This window comes from Glandiceps talaboti, chromosome 23, assembly GCF_964340395.1.
Source record: "Glandiceps talaboti chromosome 23, keGlaTala1.1, whole genome shotgun sequence".
NCBI lineage: Eukaryota > Metazoa > Hemichordata > Enteropneusta > Spengelidae > Glandiceps > Glandiceps talaboti.
The window spans coordinates 12,159,555-12,183,445 of record NC_135571.1 but is presented as its reverse complement, the minus strand read 5'-3'; the positions used below and the strand labels follow the sequence as shown (position 1 = coordinate 12,183,445).

The 23,891-nt window shown below is 35.2% G+C and overlaps 1 protein-coding gene across 7 annotated transcripts in view; it reads left to right on the top strand.

Annotated features, from left to right (window-relative positions):
* Nucleotides 1-23,891, top strand: part of LOC144452643 (uncharacterized) — a 119,935-nt gene that overhangs the window by 62,730 nt on the left and 33,314 nt on the right. For 3 of the 7 annotated variants that reach the window (XM_078143778.1, XM_078143777.1, XM_078143776.1), the window contains 6 exons: nt 254-442; nt 703-734; nt 1,779-1,964; nt 3,451-3,547; nt 5,983-6,039; nt 7,219-7,293. In XM_078143778.1, coding sequence (XP_077999904.1) covers nt 254-442; nt 703-734; nt 1,779-1,964; nt 3,451-3,547; nt 5,983-6,039; nt 7,219-7,293 — 636 coding nt within the window. The remainder of the gene's footprint in view (nt 1-253; nt 443-702; nt 735-1,778; nt 1,965-3,450; nt 3,548-5,982; nt 6,040-7,218; nt 7,294-23,891) is intronic. The other 4 variants (XM_078143781.1, XM_078143780.1, XM_078143779.1 and 1 more) reach the window with 3 other exon arrangements.

Here is a 23,891-nt window from a genome sequence, read left to right as displayed (position 1 = left end):
CGTTTTATACTTTGAGATTTGATGCTCTGTTTTGGCTGAGGCTAAGAACTTATTTCTGCAGACCTTCCATCCCTATGCCGCAGTGTAGTTATCCAATCCTTCTGCATTAAGAGCCAGGAATGAACCAAAACACTTGGCATGTAGGGGTCATAGGTGACAAGGCCAAACTAATACTCATTCTTTTGTTTTATTTTGTAGCTGAGTTTTTCTAACATGCACTATATTTCTGTTTCATTAATCATTAAACTTGAAGGCACCAAGTTTTACACCAAAGCCACTTCAAAAGCAAGATTCAGAGAAAAAAGACGAACAGCCAGCATGGAGGCAAGGCCTGCGTAAGACAGGCAGCTCCAGTGCTGTTCCTGAAACAAAGAGAAATGAAGAAAAACTTCCCCGTTCCGCGTCGAGTCCACAAATGCCTAGCACAGAAGACAGAAGGAAGGTGAGAAGGACAAAACACCGGATTGTAAACACCGCCCTCTATGACTAGCTTCTGTACTCATCACTTTTCATAATAACCTCATCTTTTTCTTTAGTTACCTAGCAACCTAATTTCCTCACTTCTTTTCCAACCCCTGTCATCTTTTCACCGCTCACCTACTTTTATCCTGTAATATATCTTGAAGTAGAAGCACCAAATGGATGTTATGTTTTTCTCTTTCCGTTTTAAGATGTTAATTCTTGTTTTCTTTTTGGCGACAGGATGGTCGTTCAACAGAGTCCGACACCAGTAGGTAGGTGACCCAAGAACACTTGATTCATATTCTCACTCTTACAGCCCCCTGATCTTTTTCAGAAACAGTGATCACAAAGTTATTTGAATAATCAGACATCTGGTAATGGACAGGTTGTGTCACCCAGCTTCAGTACAGTGACATTTGAACTGTCTAGCGCTACTGTGACACGACCTTTGAACTTTTTACTTGATGTTTGAACTTTGACCTTTTACCATGACATGACCTCTCAACTCTATACCTGACTACATGAGATATACAAATGACAAACATCTCATATCTGACAGTTTCATATCACACAACGTCAGGTACAACGACATTCAAACTTTATACATTTACGATGACACGACCTTTCAACTTTGTACTTGGCTACATGATACAAGTCTAAAAAAAAAGAAACATAATTTTGTAACTGTTGGTAACATTGTAACGAGAGTGAACAATTGACAGCATGTAAAACAAATATGAATTTTGTGCGTGTGTATATTTTTCTGCTCATTGACACAGAAATGCTAAGTTTTTAAGACTACATTCCAGACCACACAAAGAACACTTTTAAACACAAAATACGGTTGAAATTTCTAGAATTACGAAAAATAGTGACATAATTTTGAATGCACAATTTTTTTCATATCTTTGTGTTTGAGATAGGCAAAATTTGTTAGTGGAAATCAGTTGTGAAAATAACCAAAAGTGTCTATTATCCTGAATTTGAATTTCAAATCTTAGTATTTTCAAATGAAAACCTTGTTCTATGTGTACCTTGCTAGGCGAATTTTGGAATTAGAAGTTTTTGCTGTACCTTTATCGTTTAGGTCCATTCTGTTTTGAAATGTGCACAAAAATGTATTTTCCGTAATCTTCTTGATAGAGAATTGAAAGACAATGATACATTTTCTATTAGTCGATCTATCTTTGTGTGGCTGGATGTGGTTAATGCCAAGGTGTTCATAATCTCACTCGGCATGTAAAGTGGGCAGTGAAATCTGCCTGTGTTTTAAACTAACCACTACACGGGGCTATTCAATAAATTTTTCCAAACAGCTATGCCAGGAGGCGATGGTCAGACATGGAAAGAGAAAAAGAGAAGGAAAGAGAACGGGAAAGAGAGAGGGAGAGGGAAAGAGAGAAAGAAAGAAAAGACAGGGAAAAAGAAAAAGAAAAGGAAAGACTAACAGAACGAGAAAAACTGAATGCAGAGGCACCCCGTACTACGGTGACCGTTAAAAGGTATTCTCAGAAACGCAAAATTCAGGCCAAAATACTGTCATTAAAAGTTCAAGTGACGATCCGATGATTGTAGGTTGCTACGGTGATTGTAGGTTGCTACGGTGATTGTAGGTTGCATATATTTGCAATTAGAATAGTGAAATTTGACGTACATTCCATAATTTTAGGAGTATGTACATAATTGCAAGGGGTAAATGAAAGTCAGGTTTGTTTCCTGAGTTTAATTTGAAAGCAGAAAAACAAAATTTGAAATAAATACTGTAGTATTACCATAGGTTGATCTGAAATTGTTAGAGGAAAAACAGAATTGAATTTGTTTAAAAAAATGCAAGAAAAACAGTTACTTTAATAATGGACAGATGTAGTTGCTGAATTAAATTGGCAACATGAAATTTTTAGCAGATACTGTAGTTGTGATCGTTAATGTTAACAAAATTATTTTTTAAAAACTGATGTTTGGAATAGATTCGGTTGCCTTAGGTTATCAGAAATTGTCGGGGAAAATGAGATTTGAGTAGCGAGATTTTTCTTACAAGTTTAATTTTAAAAGTACAAGACATTAGATAGGAACTTGGAAGATAGGAAATACCGTGTACATTCTAGAAAACCCTGTCTGAGCCATTTCAGTGTGTAGCCAGCATGTTTCGCTGAATGTGTGCCATTTAAACTGACACAATTTACGATGCCTCCCACAGTGCTGTGTTGTTAAAATTTTAAGCAGATGCACTCACTATTTTGATGAAATTAATTTCTTTTGCTCAACATAGCTGATCATTACTTTTAGTTAGTTTTGTCCTTTGTCATCATTTAGACAATTTTAAGACAAGCAAATTAAAACACCAGTTGTACAAGTAATTTTGGGATTCCCTGAAGGCAGCATTGTGGGAGAAATGTGTGAAATCACAAATTATTTCTGTTTCGATTTTCCAACTTAATAGACCTTTTCTATAAATACCACCCTCTAGCGTTGTTGATATGCATATATGCTCTTTGGCTGTAGAGGGTGTTGTTTATGAAAAGGTCTGTTGTGTGATGAACTGTATACTGTAAAAGTTAACTTTAGGATGAAGTTTATTGGCTTATGCATTTTTCTGTTTATTTTTTTTATGTGTTTACCTGATTTGACAAATTGTTAATGCGACAGTGTTAATAATCGTGTGTTATTCTGAGGTAACAACTAATCAATACGACTAAGAAACCAATCACAAACGATACATTTGAACATCAACATTCCTTTTGACATATCAAGAATGAAAAAAAGACAAGATAAGGGCAAGAGATACAAATATATTACTGTCATGCAAGAGGAGGGATTTTGCATTGTCTAACATTTTTATAGGGATGACTATTTGTATACATGCTTTTTTTTCTTCTTTTTTTGCTTGTATGCAAATTTATGCAAATTTATTACCGACACACTGACCTGTTGGACAAGACATACATACGCCTAATAGACTAACCCTGATTGACTTACACTTTCAAACAGGCCTCAATACATGACGCCAACAACAGAGGACACTGAGTCAGAAACACAGCGCAGAACACGAGCCAGACGAGAACGTGCTTCCCGAAGATCCACACAGGTGAGCACGGTAGCAGCGACCTCAAAAACATCATCCATGTCAACGTACATTATGCAACATGCTGAAACAATGCACCTGTATTCACTATTGCTACATTTGCATGGCGTGTTTGGTTTCTATTTGCAGCAGATTTAATCAGCTGTCTCTTTCTTTCTCTCTCGTATTGTAAACCTTACTTCTTACTTTGCCTTTATTTAATTTATTCATCTCACACTACTCTCACACACACTCCTGTCATCTGGTATGATATCATTGCTGAGTTTTAGTCTTATTTTTTTCTTTATTTTTTTTTTGGACTGCACATTATGTATAGTTTGCTATTGTAGCAAAATTCCTCCAGCATCTTGTTGTCTTGTGCAGTTTGGCAATTTTTACCTTCTGATCTTAGATTTAGACTTACCTGGACATTCAAGTGTGTATCTTTCGCATGGGAAACGTTAGTTTTCAATTGGGAGACCTTTAATTCACCTAACATCTGTTACCTATACATCTTATACACAAATGCATTTGAAAGGCTTCTGGTGGCGTAGATGTAACACCTGTCATCTATGTGTCTTATATGCAATTGCATTTCAAGGACGGCCAATGATTGGCCGAGATGTAGCACCTGTCATCTATGTGATATGCAAATATGTATGACTAAATTCACTGGCATGTGCTTTTCAAAACTTCTTTTCCAACATGTTATTTTGTATTTTATGTGGATTGAATGTGTACAATTTTCATGATCAGGAAAATTTATATAGTGTTTAAAAAAAGCCATTGGAAAATCCATGAATTGCACTAAATTTTTATACTTTTTTTTTAGCCAGGAAATGAAATATATTATGTTAAATCTTTATTGAAAGTAAATAGAACCACTTTTAATTACAATATTCAACGTAAAAATTAAATATATAAGAGTATGTTTTACAAACCCTCCCAAGTCTTGTGTCCTAATAAATCACACAATTTAGAGTGACTATATTTCATACTGTCATTTGTGCTACAGTGCCATGAGCATCATTTGTTTATGGAAATTGAATTCTTTGTGTTAGGCATGTAATCTAGCTGATAGTACAAATTTGCGTATAAAATGCAAAATGAAATTGAAATTTCCAAAATGAAAACTTTTTGTAAGATTTTTCTAACATAAAAGTGACATTTGGTAGAATTACCACTGAAACTAAGTTTGTTTCCTTCAAACATATAAATTGAATTATTTCTCCTTATTGAAGTATACTGGCTTTGAGTTGTCAAAATATATAAATAAAGTGTTTGCCCTAACAGAAGTATACCGCCTTTGAGTTTGTCCTCATCAAAGTATACCGATCTTAAGTTTTCAAAACTTATAAATAAAAATGTTTGCCCTAACAGAAGTATATCGGCTTTGAATTGTGAAGGGTAGGACCAAAATCTAAGATCAGAATAACAAATTGTAAACCTGTTAAAATGCATACCAGTTAATGCAAGTCAGTAGAGTCCCACACTTCTCTGAAATTATACAACATGCATACAGAATCATGAAAGGTACATGTCGCTGTCTGTCACCCAGTCATCCTGCCCAGACTGTACCCTAACAGTATTACACCTAAAACAGGGATATATTCTGAGTCTCTGTGTGTCACCCAGTCATCCTGCCCAGACTGTACCCTAACAGTATTACACCTAAAAGAAGGATATATTCTGAGTCTCTGTCTGTCACCCAGTCATCCTGCCCAGACTGTACCCTAACAGTATTACACCTAAAACAAGGATATATTCTGAGAATTATAAATTTAATCAACACCCACAACATAATTTGATAAGCAGAGAGCTTTCAACTTCAAACTGTCAGTCTTGTTAACATGCCATATTCTGCCAAAATTTTCACCACTAGAAACTTTTCATTAAAAATAATCATCGCATTATTTTTTCTTGAATGACCATTTTGGCATATTCAAATGTACAATATAATTGAGACATATATTTGAGTCATTATCAAGTAACAAGAAAATGATACCATTATCTTATTTTCACAAAAGGAAATACTATTATCTGTTTGATTTTTTCAAAATTTCAATATACTCTCTTGAAAATGATACAAATTTTTTACTTTTTTTCAAAATTTCAGGAATTTTTTGTGTGAATTTAACTTTTTTTTTAATACACTAGCTTTTCATAAAAATGCTGGACATAAACACAAAAGAAAAAAATGGTGACTAAATTGTTTTTGTTCGGAAATATTATTTTATAGTATTTGTTATTATGTTGTAAAGTCAGTTGTCTGCCTTAGGTGGTTACATTTGACAATCAGTTGTTACCCACCTGTGTTGGTCAACCCCCCCCCCCCCCACCAATATGTGATAAGTAGTCTCTCCCTGCACTAGAAACAATGAGGCTATACTAAGTTCAGGTGACATAGGGAAAAGCAGGTTGATTTGCATTTTCTTGAATGTTTCATTTTTGCTTCCTAGGGTGTGACAGCTGAGGATATTGAAAGCGCTGAAAATCTGGTCGGAAAATCAGATAAGGTAGGCCCAGTGCCGCTGCTAACTCTTTCATTAATAAAATAATGGACATTATTTATGTTGCAGGGTCATGAACATACATGCAAATGAGCTCATTATTATGCAGTTTTGTACCCAAACTCATGAATATTCATATTATTGGCACTTTGACAAACATCAATTTCTACAGGTGTACTAATAAGTATTCTTTTATCAGATAAATTATGTGTTTTCTATATGTTTCTCATCCTCATCTCATCCTGTTCTCTTCATAGGTGTTGTAATATAAGGATGTTTTCTACCAAAATGTTATTTAGATGTATTTTATGTAAATTATCAGTGTGTGTCATCAAATTTATTCATAACATGACACTGTTTACTTGTGTGCTGTACCTTGTTAGAAGTACTGTATTGGTTTTAGTATTTCCTGTTTCGCATAAGGTCAACGTTCGCATTATGTTACACACTGAGTTGCCATCTCATATTCAGAGTCAGAAAAGACAATTTCTTTGTGCAATTTGTCACTTTCTGATGACCTTTCAGATGATTTGGATATGTTTTTGAAAGATAGGGGGAATCTGGTAAAATATATCGTCGTAAGGCAAGGGTCAGTTTGCTCTTTGCATGTGTGTTTATATGAGTACGTGTGTGTGGTCCTTCTACATAATTGTACGTGCATATGCAAGTATTCATTCACAGTTTAGTTGAGTCTTTTTATTACAACTGTTTAAAATTCTCTCCAAAATTTCTCCTTTGTCTTTTGCCTTCAATAGTAATTTTTATGACCTTGATATGGGTTGCAAACTGAGATAGGCCTAACCAAGGAAGGGCCTGTAAGCTGTACTACCAATGTCACAAACCCTTAATAATCACCTGTAAAAGTTTCTGTTATGCTTGATGTGAAAATACACCATACAAACATGCAAAGTGATTTGCATATTTTTGGATGCACTATGGAAAATCAATCATGGTTTGGTTAAAACTGCAGTAAAAGCCAAGGTCAGAAATACCGCAAAGTGGATTATATATACAGTGATCTTATTTGGGCAAAGTGACGGGGTGTGATGTGGAAAATTATTACACAGGTAGAGTCCATGGTTTCTCTCTAGGGTAACGTTCTCTGTAGGGTAACGTAGGACGTGTATGAATATTTGATATAATGCCACAAATTGAGTTTCACTGTCATGTTCAATTTTTCTTTAGGACACAAACAAAAAGGAAGAAGAAAAGGAAACAACTGGTTACACCAGACGCTCTAGACGCACTGATGATAACGAGGTGAGCACGACGAGACCTTCTAGCGGTATTTCTTCACGTTACTCTAGTACTACTACCTCTAGCTACAGTCGGCCCAGTGCTAGTAGTAGTTACAGTCGACCATCCAGCACATCATCTTCATACAGCAGCACAACTAGACCTTCCTCCACTAGTTCATATCGGCCATCAAGCTCGTACACGCCTTCCTCTTATAGCAGGCGTTACTAGCTTCTTGCCTGTCATCTTGCACTTCTTTTCTCAGTATAGCAGAGAGAACAGGGCGTTCCCTGATATTGTTATCAAAATCTGCACTTTCTATCAGAGGGTGCTGGCTCACCTATTGAATGACATATATATGTTATCATTATCCTAGCTAGTTCTTAATCCCCTCGTATCATTAATATGTGCAGATATTTGATGTCTTGGGAATGGGACAACCTGTCCTTTCTGCTGACTTTTTCTTCAACAGCTGTAAGGCCCTTCAGCCGGCCATCTTCTCATTGCTTGTAGTATTTGTGGTGTTTGATTTTGATCATATCAGGGCTGACCTTTGACCTTTGACCTGTAACCTGTGACACTTGACCTGTAGTTCAATCGTTTCCTGTTCCTTGGGATCGCCAAGGTCTGAGACGGGATGGGTCGTGAGGGTGAGCAATTCCAAATTACATGTTACTTTATGCTTTCCTGGATATTGATGCAAATATTGGGTAAGACGGATAACATTCATGTACGGACAAACCAGATCTGCTCGCCTCTTCCCATCTTGCCTCACTCAACCAAAAGAGGAAGTGATATCAGAGGTCAGATCAAGTGTGACATCATACAACATTTACGGAGGGGGTATATTTCTTTGGACACTTCCAAACTTGTTTGATGTGTGATTCAACATGGAAGCTATTATTCCTATGTGTGTTTCCATTCCATATAAGTAGTTGACAGTCTTTCAAATAACAAACATAAATTTAAAATCAAAACTTGTAAATAGCACAGCAGACATTAAGAGCAACAGGTACGAACATTGGCTTGTGGAATCCAACAAATGTGCCTTGCCTGTACACCCCCTCTTTCTTGCCTAGTGGAATAGTCCATTGTTTTTAACAATTGGATCATACCAATTAGGACAGAAAGAGGGGAGTACAGGATCATAGTTGTAGGTGAATTTTATTATTATTTATTTTTTTGGGTAATTTTCATCCGTGTTTGTCGAGGCAAAGGGTATAAAAAGTGAAAATTGACTAAAAGCTGATGAGTAGCAACATTTTGAAGCTGACAACAAGATTTGAAAATTGCATAAAAAAAGGAGAAAAAGGAGAAATCATTGTGATTACATTTTTGGGTCTCCAAACCTGTCAAGAGATTAATTATGCATCGTGTACAAAGAGGGTGAAAGTTGTGAACGAAAAAAAAGTGAACCAAGAAATGCTGTAGAATATGTCGTTTTGGCCAGATGCTCAGATGCACACACTTTCTTTTGATACAGCCGGTGATGTTAACAGCAGCCAAATCAAAAATTTGTCTTAACAAGTGAAACAATGTTTGTTTGTTTTTATAAAAGAAAAAAATTTTGTGAGGAATTTTGTTCCAGGTGAAGTTTGTAGTGAAATTTTTCAGAAATGTAGAAATTTAGACTAGCCAGCAGTTGACATGAAAGGTGACTGCAAAACGTACAGATAACTGCTACTCTGGTCTTTAATGACCGCTTCGTAACCTTTGAACTCTGCAGCCATTTTTAAAGTGCTTTCACTTGGTTGCTTGCCTTTCTTACCTCCAGTGTATAATCTTTGATTTTCTTTTCTTTTCTACTGTACTCAGAATCCTTCATTGCCGTGTATATTATGGGATATACCTTCTTGTCTTATATTTTCTTCAGTATGATATTTTTTCCACTGTTGTGAATTTAAGTGTTGTAAAATTTGCATGCTCGACTACCCATTTGAGAAACGAAACGTATGAGTTGTTATAAATTTGCCGTGTACAGTTCCCAAAGTGGCTGTCCTGTGTGTTCCGTCCCATCTTGCTGCTATCTGCCCCTACCCGTGCATTCACATTGCTATAGCTTCATTGCCCCTCTTTAAGACTCCTTGCAGCCTCCCTTCCCTTTCTGCCCTCCACTGTCCTCCCCTCCCTTTCTGCCCCTCCACTATCCTGTTCTTTTAACACATTTGCAGATAGGTTTTGACGTGCAGTGTATGTATTTTTGTTTCCTGGTTTTTCAATAAAAGTGACACAGTTCGGAATGTTATCTTACCCACAATTCCTTTGGGTTGGCTGAATTTTTCTTCTTCTGTTGCATGAATCTTTTGCTTTCATTTCAAACATGGCTCTTGTATATTCCCATTAGCAGCTTTCTGACTCAACTGTGCCATTCTCTGTGTAAACTGGTAACCTTATTCCCTTGTTGTTCACTTTCATTTCAAATATGGCTCCTTTATATTTTGTTGGCGGCTTCAATACTGACTGTCCCAGTCTCTTTAAATTATTAAACTCACTCCCTTGTTGTTCGATGATCAACTTTGAGCCACTTAGCCTCAGCCTTTGAGGCTTCCATCCCTCTCTTGCCATGGAATCTTCCATGGCGATCATAGTAAATCACTTCCTAGGTCAGGTCACTGGTGGTTCAGTGACTCGATTTAAACCACTTTCTGAGTTAACTCACTGACTTGTCAACTGAGAGCACATTCTGTGTAAGCTCATGATTCAACTCGGGGCCATTTCCTAGGTCATGTCACTTATGGTTCAGTAACTTTCAACTCGGAGCACCTTTCTCTGTCCTGTCAATGGTCGTTCACTGTCTATCAATTTAGAGCCATGTTGTATATAACATCAGTGGCAGCTCACTGATTCAACATAGCACCCCTGTTTGTAAAATCATTGATTGGAACTGAGCACCCCTGTGTGTGTGTGTGTGTGTGTGTGTGTGTGTGTGTGTGTGTGTGTGTGTGTGTGTGTGTGTGTGTGTGTGTGTGTGTGTAAAGTCATTGACTGGAGCTTACAACCACTTTCTGTTTAAACTCAATGGCAGCTCAATAACTCAACTCAGAGCCCCTCTCTGTTTATTTCTTACTGACAGCTCACAGACTGTCAACTCAGGACCACTCTCTCTGTTGATAACTTTACTAGCAGTTCGCAGACTGTCAACTAAGAGCCACTTTCTCATCACTCCTGTGCAGTTACCATGGTTGGGTAACACAGCATAGTGTACTATTGTTGAAGGCAACATTTCTTTCTCCGAAAAGAATTTAAGACTACAACTTTCCTATTCATTATCTCCCCTCTACCTTCCGAAACCTTTATCTCACCCCCCCCCCTTGATCCCCAAGCTCTGCGTCATTCTCCTGATTATTGTCATCTTTGCTTTCATCATGTTGAATCTGCATCTTTCTCTTTGATCTTTCAAAGTCACCTTTTCAAGGTAGCTCTTACTATTTTGATGGCCCAATCATACATGTAGTATTTAACATTCTACTGTGCAGTGTCACTGGATATTAAGTTTAAATTTTGGAATATGCAGTTGGGTTTTAGGCTGTTGGGCTGTTGCATGCATTAGGTCTTCAACATTAACAACCCACTGAGGTGTATTTGCATGAGTGACCATATTTGGGATATGCAAATGGTTACCTTATTTGGAGTGGATATTTGCATGAATTGTCATATTTAGGATATGCAAATAATTGCCTTGTTTGGAGTAGATATTTGCATGCCTGACCATATTTGGTATGTACAGTCAAGTATCTTATTTGGAATAGACGTTTGCACATGTTATTTGAAATAGAAACATGACTTACCAAATCTGGGATGTGAAAATGATGTAATTTGCATCCTTGAAGTAGTTATTTGCATAACTAATCATATTTGGGAATATGAAAACAGCTACCTTATTTGGGTAGATATTTGCATAACTAACCATATTTGGGATGTATAATTACCTTCTTTAGAGTAAACGTTTGCATGTTGTGCCATATTTGGGAGATATGCAGATAATACCTTATTTGGAATCAGATATTTCCATGAATTAACATACCTTGGTTATGCAAACAATTGCCTTATTTGGTATAGATATTTGCATGAGCAACCGTATATGGGGATATGCAAACAACTACCATATATGGAAATATTAACATATATGGCAAGTCAAAGTCGACATTCAATCCTGTGTATGAATGTGCTGTTTGTTCATTATCCAGAGATTTGGATGTGAGTTAGGTCAGTAATAATATGTTAATGAGATTATACAGGAGCCATGTGTTCACATACATTGCAAACACCTTTCTGAGTATAACTTCATCCTTTACATATATAGCAACATACCACACAGTTCATGTCACGGTCACGCCATATGTTCAGGGTACGATCTCTCAACCCCTTCCCTCCTTGAACGATAACACCCATGGTTGTGTTGGTAATTGATTTCATATATAGCCTCATACTTTGCGAAAAATATCTTTCTATCATATAAATGCTTAAAATATATGTAAATTACTCAAAAAAGGTGACAAATTCACTTCTTCTGTTAAGTAAGGGAATGTCAAAATGTGGATATCATTGTAAAATTAGTGTCTTCACAAACATACTCAGGTCACTATGTCAGTGAAAATAAACTGAGTTGCAGTCAAATAAATTATAAGATACTAAAAGTGAACTTTTCTTGATTATTAATATTAGTTAGAGAAAGGTTGCATATTATTTTCTCATGAAATAACCTCTAATAGTTTATTTTTGGTTGTAAATTATCGATTGGCAAGTTTCTGTGTTAGAACAAAAATGGAAAGTTAAATTAATTCTTGTGGCAGCATATTCACCAATTATATTAGGGGAAACAGAAAGACAAAAGAAAGTTAAAGGTTACAGTACAAGTATCGTTGCAAGAATAATGTGCAAAGTGTGCTGGGGGCTATGTCTTGGAAAGTAGAAGACTTGTTTTTATTTCAAAGTGTTGGGGGCTATGTCTTTGAAAGTAGGAGGCTTGTTTTTATTTCAAAGTGTTGGGGGTTATGTCTTTGAAAGTAGAAGACTTGTTTTTATTTCAAAGTGTTGGGGGCTATGTCTTTGAAAGTAGAAGACTTGTTTTTAGTCCAAACGGGTGGGCTGGGGATGATGGGGGGGGGGGGGTGATATGTAAGAAAAACTTACTATCAGAAATGCCAGCCTACTGTGAGTGCAACCACGTTAATTCAAGTCCCCATAAAAATATACGCTGCTAGATCATAGAAGGCATCAGTACTGCTAACATCTACATTACAGTAAAGTTGATGGTTGGTTACCTGAGTCAAAAAGCTGATTTTGAACAAGTGTCTTATGTCACACCACTCCTATATGTAGCTAGAGGAAAATTTCAGTCAACTTTTCTAGAAATATGTCTATGAATGTTCTCAATCATCCAAGTATGAAGTTAATAATGAAGTAATTATAATCTATCCTACTGGACTAGCTGTTGTTTTGAATGACAACAGTTTCACGTCCTATCCTGGATGCTTCTTCAGGCTGACATGATCTGATGACAGATGGTTTGTGACACCTGATGACACCAGCCGCTTACATTATTGTGATTAGTAAAATTCCTCGACGGTTTTCATCATCACATGACAATTCTACACCTTCAGGTGTCACCAACCATCTGTCATCAAATCATCCAAAGAAGTGTCCGGGATAGGAGGTGAAACTGTGGCCATTCAAAACAACAGCTAGTCCAGTAGGATAGATTATAATTATATTACTTTGTTATTTCTAGAAATAATTAATTTCTGCTTGGTTTTTTAAATTGAAGATATTTGGCCCCCAAAAGGTTTTTTACTTAGACTATTTCAGTTCTTCTTGTAAGTGGTAATAATTGTGCCTTGTAGCATAGATACAGCTGTTTGCATTTCTCTCTGTAATTATAAAATATCCAGTTTGTTGATTTTATCAGCTAATTGCATCATTTTGTAATTCTAAAAAGAGAAACTATGCAATCCAAGCCTTACAGCTATGCAATATGGTTTTGTAGCGAAAATTCTTGGCTTAAGAAAAAACTTTCGCCCGATATCAGTAGACTTTAGTACGTCATAGGATCTTAGTACTTTGCAGTTTCTTTGTATGAATCTGTCACACTGGAGACCTTTTCAAATTATAGCGCCCTCTATAGACAATTACTGTGAATGAACTGTAATGATCTAAGCCTCACAACTTTGCAATATTGGTTTTGTAACAGCTAGGAAAGTCTGTGCGTACAAAGAGTTGAACATCAAGGAGATCTTATCTAGGACTTCAATGATGCCATGGTACAAAATGTCTGGTATTCAGTTGAATATCACTCAAACTGAAAAGTTGGTCAAAGTTTAGTACAGTTCATCTAAGGATTGTAGTCGTTCTAGGCACTTCATCATGTTTTCTCATATTAAACAGACCCTTTCAAATGATAGCGCCCTCTGTAGACAGCTGTTGTAAATGAAAAGTGATGATACTCAGTAATTATTCACATTAATAACAAACTTTATTGATTCATCCTATTCTCTGGCCATCTATATACAGACTGTCCCTGGATTGTTGTTTAAGTTTTTATACACTTGTCTCCCGGGCAACAAGTCTGGTGAGAACTGACCTTCCAATGTTTAGTGTTAATAGGTTCAGTGTTAATGCAATAACAATGCTGTGTTACTACAGTAACGTATCACAGATGTAAATAATCACAAAACCAATATATTGTAGATATGAAAACATCTGTAATAGAGCTAAGATAATGCAGACATCAAAACAGGCTGTGGTTGCCGTAGTAACGCAGCACTGATATATCGCATATGGTGTAGAATTTAAGTGATGTATAAAAACTCTTTTGTGGATTACACTGTCATCAGAACTTTCCCAGGCTAAGGTCATCACAGTAGTATAGCATTTTATATTGTATACATATATATAAAAAAATAACACTTTTGTGGATTATGCAGCCATCAGATCTCTGCTATGAAACCAGGCTAAGGTCATCACAGTGATATAGTACTTAATATTGTATATGTATTAAAGTATTTATATATATATATATATATAATAAAAAAAAAACACTTTTGTGGATTATGCAGCCATCAGATCTCTGCTATGAAACCAGGCTAAGATCATCACAGTAATATAGTACTTAATATTGTATATGTATATCTAAAAACACGCTTTTGTAGATTATGCCGCCTTCAGAACTTTGTTACAAACCCTGGCTAGGGTTATTGCTATAATGTAATACTTAATACATTGCATATGTTGTAGTATAAATGATTTATAAAAAACACTTTTGTTAATAAGTAACCATCAGAACTTTGCAATGTTAAGGTTACCATAGTAACATAGCACTTTTATTGTATATTTTGTAAAATTTAAGTGATATATGGAAAGCACTGTAGTTATAAAATAATACTGTTTCAGCTACCAATAGTTTTCTAAGAATCCAGACTAAGGTTGTCGCAGTAGTAATTATATTAAGTTGTACAATTATTAAGTAATACCACTTTTGTTGATTATGCAGTTATCTTAACTTTCTTATGAAACCAGGCTATTTTATTGCATTAAATATAGCACTTAAATTGCATATGTTGTACATATGAAAACCGCTGCGGGTCTGAGATATGGGCAGTTATCAGAACTTTATGAAGCCAGCCTAAAATTTACCACATTGAATGTAGCACTTAAATTGCATATGTTGTACATATGAAAACCGCGCTAGATCGGAGATACGGGCAGTTATCGGAACTTTATGAAGCCAGCCTAAAGTTTACCACATTGAATGTAGCACTTAAATTGCATATGTTGTACATATGACGATCTAAGTCATCAGAACTTTACTATTAAACCAGGGTAATGAAACCAGGCTAAGGTTACCACAGTCATATAACACTTCCATTGCATATATTGCAGTTAAAGTGATATATATATAAACACTTTTGCGGATTGTGGTGCCATCAAAACTTTATTATAAAACCAGGCTAAGGTTATCTCAGTAATACAGCACTTAAATTGCATATGTTGTTCAGTTTAACTTTCCCGCCAAAATTTTTGAACAAAAATTCTTGTTTCTCTGTAATTTTTGGAAAAAGATCAACTTTATTTTAGACCAGAATTCAAGAAATATTACTTCCCAATGAAGTAATATTCTTAAATTTTAGAAAATGTTCTTACAATCAAGTTTCTATTTATTCCAATGTCGTCTCTAGGAATGAAAGGGTTAAGTGATAATGGAAAGCCCCAGAGTTAGCAGTATGTGAAACTTTATACTATAAACATAAAACCACTACAAGCTAGATTCTTGACATACTTGTCAGGCCAGGATTGCAGTAATGTTATCACCCTTTGATGTGACTGTGTAAGAGGAGAGCTATGGTAATACCACACTTACATACACTTGAAAAGTACTTAATTTCTGATAGTATGAAACTATTGTTGAACTGATAAAGAGTTTTACACATGTAGATATGTTATGAGACGTCACAGTAAGTCATAAACTAATGTTAGAGTTTGTCAGAGACGATTGTAAAATCTTAAAGAGAATTTGCCAACAGAAAATTACTTCCCAATGTGCCTAAGTACTTACTCACTGTAGGATAGGGACTTGGATAGAATAACTAACACTATTTCTCATTCCTTGGGTTGTTACGGCAACCATATTTGTAGTCACCTCACCCCTTGGTTTTTATGGCAGCCATATTTATTGTCACCCCACCCCTTGGTGGTTATGGCAGCCATATTTGTAGTCACTCTGTATACCCCTGGGATGGTAAAGCAACAATATTTTTAGTCACCCCACCCCTGGCTTCTTATGGCAGCCTGGATAAGGCTTAGTTGTGTACTGCAAAGATTTAGATGAATTGTATTTTAGACAGAATTTAAGAATATAATACTTTCATTGAAATACACCATCATGCTAAAATAATTCAAACAAAATTGTCGTGAAATGCAAAGTTTTAAATGAAATTTATTTTCATTTTTAGACAGAAATAATAAGAATTGATACTTTTATTAAAATGTTACCAAAATATTTTGTTAGAAATGACCACATTTGCAAAATGTTGACTGCCAAAAAATTTCCGACAGAATTGCAAGAGACAAGTCAGTCAAGTGTTTCTACAAGAACTTTAAATAAACACAAGATGTCAGTACTTTTTCAAATGACCTGAACCAAAGATTTCATGCATAAAATTACAATGTTGATCTTGAGAAATAGAAAGTTATTTATTGCTGACTGTCCGATAGCCTTCCTTATATGGCAATACCAGCTGTGATGTGGTTTCCACATAACTGACATAGTTTCACATAGCAGACAGAACATTTAGCACAGAAAGAGGGGGCTATTAACCTTGTCACTGACACTTACTTTCTGTCAATATTCTGTCTCAAAATTCTTGTTTTTCTGCAACTTAAATTATACTTTTGGAATAAAACAGAATTTAGCTTTTAAAAACATTTTAGTCACAATAACTTTCTTGAATAAATTGTACAGATAAGTTCTATTAACTCTTTGTTGTAATTTGACCTAATTCTTTGACTGAAAACAGATAAACTTTTTTGTAAACATTTTGTTTCTGAAAATACGACGTTTCACTCCTCGGTGATTTCCCGCCAAAAGTGCATGAAAATAAAAATTTTGGTTTTCTGTAACTTTTTTTAAAATCCGTATAAATTATAGGCTGAAATTGGAGTAATAATCATCTTTGTAAACATACTTTATAGTGCAGTTGTCACATTTCAGTGAGTACTTTCACCGCCTAAACTATTTAGACTAAACAAATTTGATCTTACATAACTTTTTTGATTAACCCAACTTTATTTTAGGCAGAAATGAGAGAAATAATTAATTTTTAAAACATTCTATTCAATATGGAGTGTTTTCCAGCCTAAACTGTATGCACTAAAAGTTTTGATTTTATTTTCCCGCCTAAACTGTATGCACTAAAAGTTTTGATATTATTTTCCCGCCTAAACTGTATGCACTAAAAGTTTTGATTTTCTGTAAATTTATTTTAGATAATAATCACAGCTGGAGTCGTCACTAACAAATTAATGGCAATAAGAAGTGACAGCATGCATAGCATTCTCCTGAAAAGTGTTTTCACATCTGCAGGGACAGTTGAATTATAACTTGAATGATCAAATTATAAGTTAAAACAATATAACCTTTAACACACCCATGTTGTACAGAATCAGCCATAATTTATATTTGAAAGTGCTTCATGCACAAAAACCATGGAATGGCAAAATAATTCATTGATGTACTACTTTCATCAAAATGGTTCATTTATAAGAAATGTTGATAAAATGTAGCTGACCTAAGAATGTCTGAAATTATATATTCATACTATAATGTAGCAGTGATAGGTGAAAACTAATCGTAAAGTAATTCAGGTTTAACAATTTGATGTATCATTCTTTTGATGGCTACGATTGGCTAGTTATAGGGGCTTAATTGTTAGCAGGCCTTGGATTGGCTGATGGAAAGGGCTATACTAACTTAATTTAGCGTACTTGTTAAATTTAGATCCAAGATGCAGTATTTGGGTAGCGGTATCTTTGTCAGATTTCTAAGTATTTCACTGTTTTGTGTTAAAGGTGACCTGCTGTTCTATTCTCTGTAACCTCCCCCCAATCTCCATATATCATTAATATTCAATCTTTGTTCTGCTCTTTAAACCTGCCCACACTACCATATATGGTAATGCTCATTAATATTCATTATCAGGGTACAAGTAAGGTCTACACTTCATCATCCAATCACAAATCATCTTTCATACGAATGGACAGCATAATTTAATATACGTATCATAAAAAATGTTCAGGAACTCCCTACTATGTAATCAACAGTTCTAACAATGCCAGAATACAAATTGTAATGTCATAGAAAGTATGCATCGACATTAACATTATACTAGAATATTCGAAGTTATTTTTGTAAATATTTCCACTTCAGTAAAAAGCTTATAAAAAACTCAGCTTGTGCCACTAGTGAATTGGCTTTCAACTTTACCGTAACATGCCGTTAAATATTTTTCAATACCAAACTCTGTGAAGCCTAAATGAACTCAATAGTTTGTATTAACTTAAAACCCTTTCATTCCTAGAGACGACATTGGAATAAATAGAAACTTGATTGTAAGAACATTTTCTAAAATTTAAGAATATTACTTCATTGGGAAGTAATATTTCTTGAATTCTGGTCTAAAATAAAGTTGATCTTTTTCCAAAAATTACAGAGAAACAAGAATTTTTGTTCAAAAATTTTGGCGGGAAAGTTTCTAGTCGAGAAAGGGTTAACATGTCTCAGCAATCATTTGAATTTATGTCAATCCTAGTACGCCGAAACCCCAAATGCCGCTGTTGTATTTCGATATCAAGGATGTCCGATGTTATGATCTGTTGAGTGACCCAGCACACTTCTGTCACCTTCAGGAATGTTTGTAATATTTGTACCTACTAGTTTGGCAAGTATTCAATAAACTAGACAACTCTAATGTTACTGAAACAAAGAGAGATGACACTAACTTAACTATGTCTGTACATTCCAGTTGAGTCATTAACCAGAAGTTATGGAATAATACATTGTTTTGAACATATCTAGTCATTTCGAAAAATAATAAACATTAAAATAACTTATGTGTGTATGCTGCTACCTAAGGGGTTAGTTCATTTTGTAATATATAAGTTCCTGAAGTGAATTTTGTATATTTTCATGTGCAAGTGTTCATGTTTGTACACAGATCTGTCAGAGTTACCGTTAATCAGGACCAGTTTCACACACACACACACACACACACACACACACACACACACACACACACACACACACACACACACACACAAATTTCAGGGGGTGCTACAGTAATTCTTTAGCTGTTCATAAAGATAAAAATGAAACAATCAACTTTTGTAAAGCCCCAACCCACCCAGCACTTTGGAACTGTTCATTCACACAATATGAAAACCAACAAATTCAAAGACTCAATTTCCTGTAAATATGAATTGTCTAACATCCAATGTGCTATGTTATGTGTTATTGTATCCATACTTGCAATTCTCAATTCTGAAATAGAAAATTACTGCCTAGATACATCATAAAATAACGAACATTCGATTTCTTATTTGACACCATAACTCTGCTCCAAGCGCTTCACATGCATTAATAGGCACACGTGAGAATAAGTCAACCTTCTTGTTCTATTTTGACCCTCTAGCATGAGGTAAAATGATATTGTAGGTACTGAGAATCGAGTGTCTGTTTGATGTTTATGAACACATGCTTGTCACTTTGTTGACATTTTAAGTACGGTATTAGAGTTATCAAGAGGTATTGCCACCTGATATTGCCACCTGATACAGATACACATAACTATCCCATATCAAGATTAGATCACTCACATTGACAGCCACAGATGCACTTTTAGCAGATATTGTTTTTTGTTTTTGTAATAACTAATGTGTTTTCCATCAGTGATAAAAATGGAACGCTTGCCTTGAGGAGAGTATTGTTATGAAAACAAATTGACGTGCAGCTGTTGTGTAAATTTCAAGTCACCATGTCAAATTTCACACCTGTCCTACCAGTTATGATGAAGATGGATTCATCCTACGCATAGAAATGTTAAGGATATTCCAAAATATAGGAGACTGGGGGTAAAAAGTTGAGAGATCTGAAGACCCCTACCCCATCCCCTTTCTTATGAATTTGAATTGATCTTGCATACAGAAATGCTTAGGACATTCCAAAACATATGTCTTGACTCCTGAGTCTATGGGTGAAAAAAATGACAGCTCTGACAACCCCCACCCCAGCCACCCCTTTCTGATAAATTTGGATTGCTCTTACATATAGAACTGTTAAGGATATTTCAAAACATACGACTCTATGGGTAAAAAGATGACAGATCTGACAACCCCCACTCTATCCCACCCCTTTCTGATCGATTTGGATTGATCTTCTATGTTAGAAATATTAAGGATATTCCAAAACACAGAAGTCGATGGGTAAAAAATCAGAGCCCTTACAACTGTCCGCATCCCTACCCCATGCCACCCCTGTACATATTTATTGGAACATTCCAAAACAACTTTGATGAAAAATGTCTGGAGTTACTTTCCTCCTTGTGTGGATATTGAACACCTGTCACCCCTTTTCTTACAACATAGAGTCATCTCACATATACACATACTACACGGACATTCCAAAATGTAGGAGTTGAAGGGTGGAAATATAATGGGATTTGACTTTCACCTAAACTCTGTACACCACAGCTATTATCCAGTGTGTCATCCTCATCAGAGATATACCAAAGTAAATAACTGGACTGGTTAATAGTCAAATGTTTTAGGATAGGGAACTTGCAAACCTGCCATCTTGATTATCCTGAATGTTGCACCATGGGAAATACGATGATAAATACGAATCAATCAGTATTGTACACAATCTTGTTACATTGTTTGTAACCATAAATAATGTAGTCATGGTTACCCATTATAGGAGGATTATTCTATCGATAACTCTCAATGAGGTATTACGATGCCTACAGATACTCCCATAGTCCTTTGTGTCTGAGCATGCTCAGTCTGCATTGCAAGTCCCAATTGAGACCATATGTATTTTCTCTCTATTTCCCCATCATTGTCAACTTAAAGTCCAATGTTTCAATCCCAGGTTCCCATCATTGTCAACTTAAAGTCCAATGTTTCAATCCTAGGTTCCCACATTAACGTTACCTTATGAGTGGAAATTGTCCTTAAATATGGAAAACAAACAATATATTTCTTATTATTTTCCTACTTTTATTTATTTCTTCTGTTCTAGTTTTCTTTCAGTTTTCTTCTTATTTTCAGATATTTAGTGGTTATCTCTCTATCATCTCTGCAACCTGTGTAGATTCCGTACCTTTCTTTTGTCTGTATCGGTTGTGCTAACCTGTACTAAGCTGCTGTGAAAGTTGCAATCTCACCTACCAACCACTTCTTAATCTTATCAATAAATTATTATCCACACTGACTATTGTGTAGTTAAACACCATTATACTGTACATACACCAAGTTGTACACATCTGAACAGAAAGTATGGAATTTATACCTGGGCCATTCTGTATCATGACAACACATGTCTACATCATTTGCTCTATAGTTCTCGAACTGTGAATCAGAAATGTGAAAAATAATGACAATTTGGAACTTTTTGAGTCATATTTTGAGCACCACAGAACCAATGCAAATAAAATATATATGTAATGATGTAGACGTGGGTTGTTTTGATGAAGAATGACCAAGGTGTATAATCCATATTTTCTGCTCAAAGACAATAATTTGGCTTGTGCATGGTATAATATCTAAAAGTCAGGATCCAAGAAAACGAAACCATACATAATAGTTATAATTGTAACAATGAAAACCAGTTTAAGTTATTCTAAGTATAGATACATTTATGGGTGTGACTTTCACAGTGGTATACAGTACAGGCTACTTATTATTTTAACTTACAGCTCATTTCAGCTAACTTCGTCACAATAATCTGTCACAAAAGTATTTTCATCTTGTTTCATACAATATTGGTAGAAATGAACAATACTTCAGACAGGTTGACTCTCTACAAATGAAAACAAAATACATATTGTGATACATTGTAACTACCCAACCCATTGCACTTGGTTACATAAAGTGTAACTTGTATACATTGTAACTACCCAACCCATTGCACTTGGTTACATAAAGTGTAACTTATATACATTTTCCCAGAGTTCAATGACTTCAGTGGTAACAATGTATTACAATTACTTTTGTTTTCATTTGTACTGAGTCAGCATGTCTGGTGTGTTATCCTTATGTACCAATGTTGCATGTATGCAAAATAACAATATATTTGTGACACACTTGTGACGGGGTTAGCTGAAATAGGTTGTAACATAGCTGTGTTTTCATTAATAATTAATATAGTTCTCCCTGTACAAAATAACATGGTACCAAACTCTAGAGTAATCTCAGAGCTTTCTGTTAACATATTGAAAATATTACTCCAAACTGTTTCGTATTATTTGGAGATGGCATCAAAATAGCCACCAGAACCCAGATTCTCCATTCCTCGTCTACAACCAGCGAACATAGACAATAGAGTCAGTCTATGCAATGACTACAGAAAACTATCCTTGTGTGTGACTTTTGTGAAGATGCAAAATTGCAGAGGAGAACGCTGAACACTTTAATACAAATATATATTGATTGAAAGATTCCATCAAATTAAAATAATAATTTCAACAAATGTTAATTTGGTATCCGTGTAGACCTGATTAGAAATATTGTGGTGTTTATTACAACCCAACGAACACTTACCTATAAAAAAAATAAAAACCTAGGAATGATATCCAGGTGGACAACCTTGCAAAAAATTTGCATGGAACTTTCTACAGCCCGATTTTTGATAGTCTAAAAATGAAAATTTTGTACTAACTTTCTTTTTCTGTTTAAAATTGATCCAAAACTTTTTCTCAGAAATGATAACATTTATCATCATACTGTGTTAATTTACTAAAATGTCAATATTATCTACTATGTTATTTTCACTATTTTAGTGAAAGATACAGTGAAAGTCTTGATAGTTTTGATAAATGTTGACTTTTGGTAATTCCATGAATATCCAGTAAATGATATTATATTTTGAAGTTATTAAACTTTGATGGAATTTTTCAAAGAGTGCTAAAAGTAGAAAAACAAAAAACTGACTTTTATGTTTGTCAGTAATTCAACTTATTTTGAAGGCTTATAGCGTTGATTTATTTAACTTGACTTACTTTTGTTAACTTCATCTTAAGGCATGGTGAATTTGACTTTGGCTCAGTGAATTTGATCTTGTCGTGGTCAATTTGACCTTGGCATGGTTCACTTTACCATGCCCATGTGACTCTGACCATGCCTTGATGAAATTGACCTTGCCTTACTTAATTTGACTTTGCCTAAGTTAATTTGACCTTGCCTTGCTGAATTTTACCTTGGTCTGGTTAACATGACCCCATCTTGGTGAATTTGACTTTGCCATGGTTAATTTGAACCCCCCACCATGGTGAATTTGATCCCTACCATGGTGAATTTGATATTGTGATAATGAATCTAGCTTGACTTCACCCTGACTTGGTAAACTTGACCCTGCCATGGTTAATGTGACCTTACCATAAGTCTTACCATTCTCTGGCCAACTTGACCTTGTCATGCTTACCTGACCTTTGCAAAAGTAAAGCGACCTTGCCTTGGCCAACTTGACCTTACAATGTTATTCTGACCTTTGCGAAAGTAAAGTTGACTTGCTATGGCCAGCTTGACCTTGCTGTGCTATCCTGACCTTTGCCAAAGTAAAGTTGACCTTGCCTTGGCCAACTTGATCTTGACTTTGTGAGCTCACCGTAATTTTGTTGTTCTTTTTTACATGCATCTGTTTCAAGCATAACATTTGACAGTTTTTCTGGTGTGTGTGTTTGTGTTTATTTAATCCAGTGTCCTGATGTACTATCCATATAGTACTGATTATATTGATTATTTTAACTGACTGACAGCATGTATTGTAACCTGTCCACTAGTAGCTATTTCTACATTGTCTCTCATCATGGTTTAGTCCTATATGTATATTCCATGGATAGGTGTAGTCATGACAA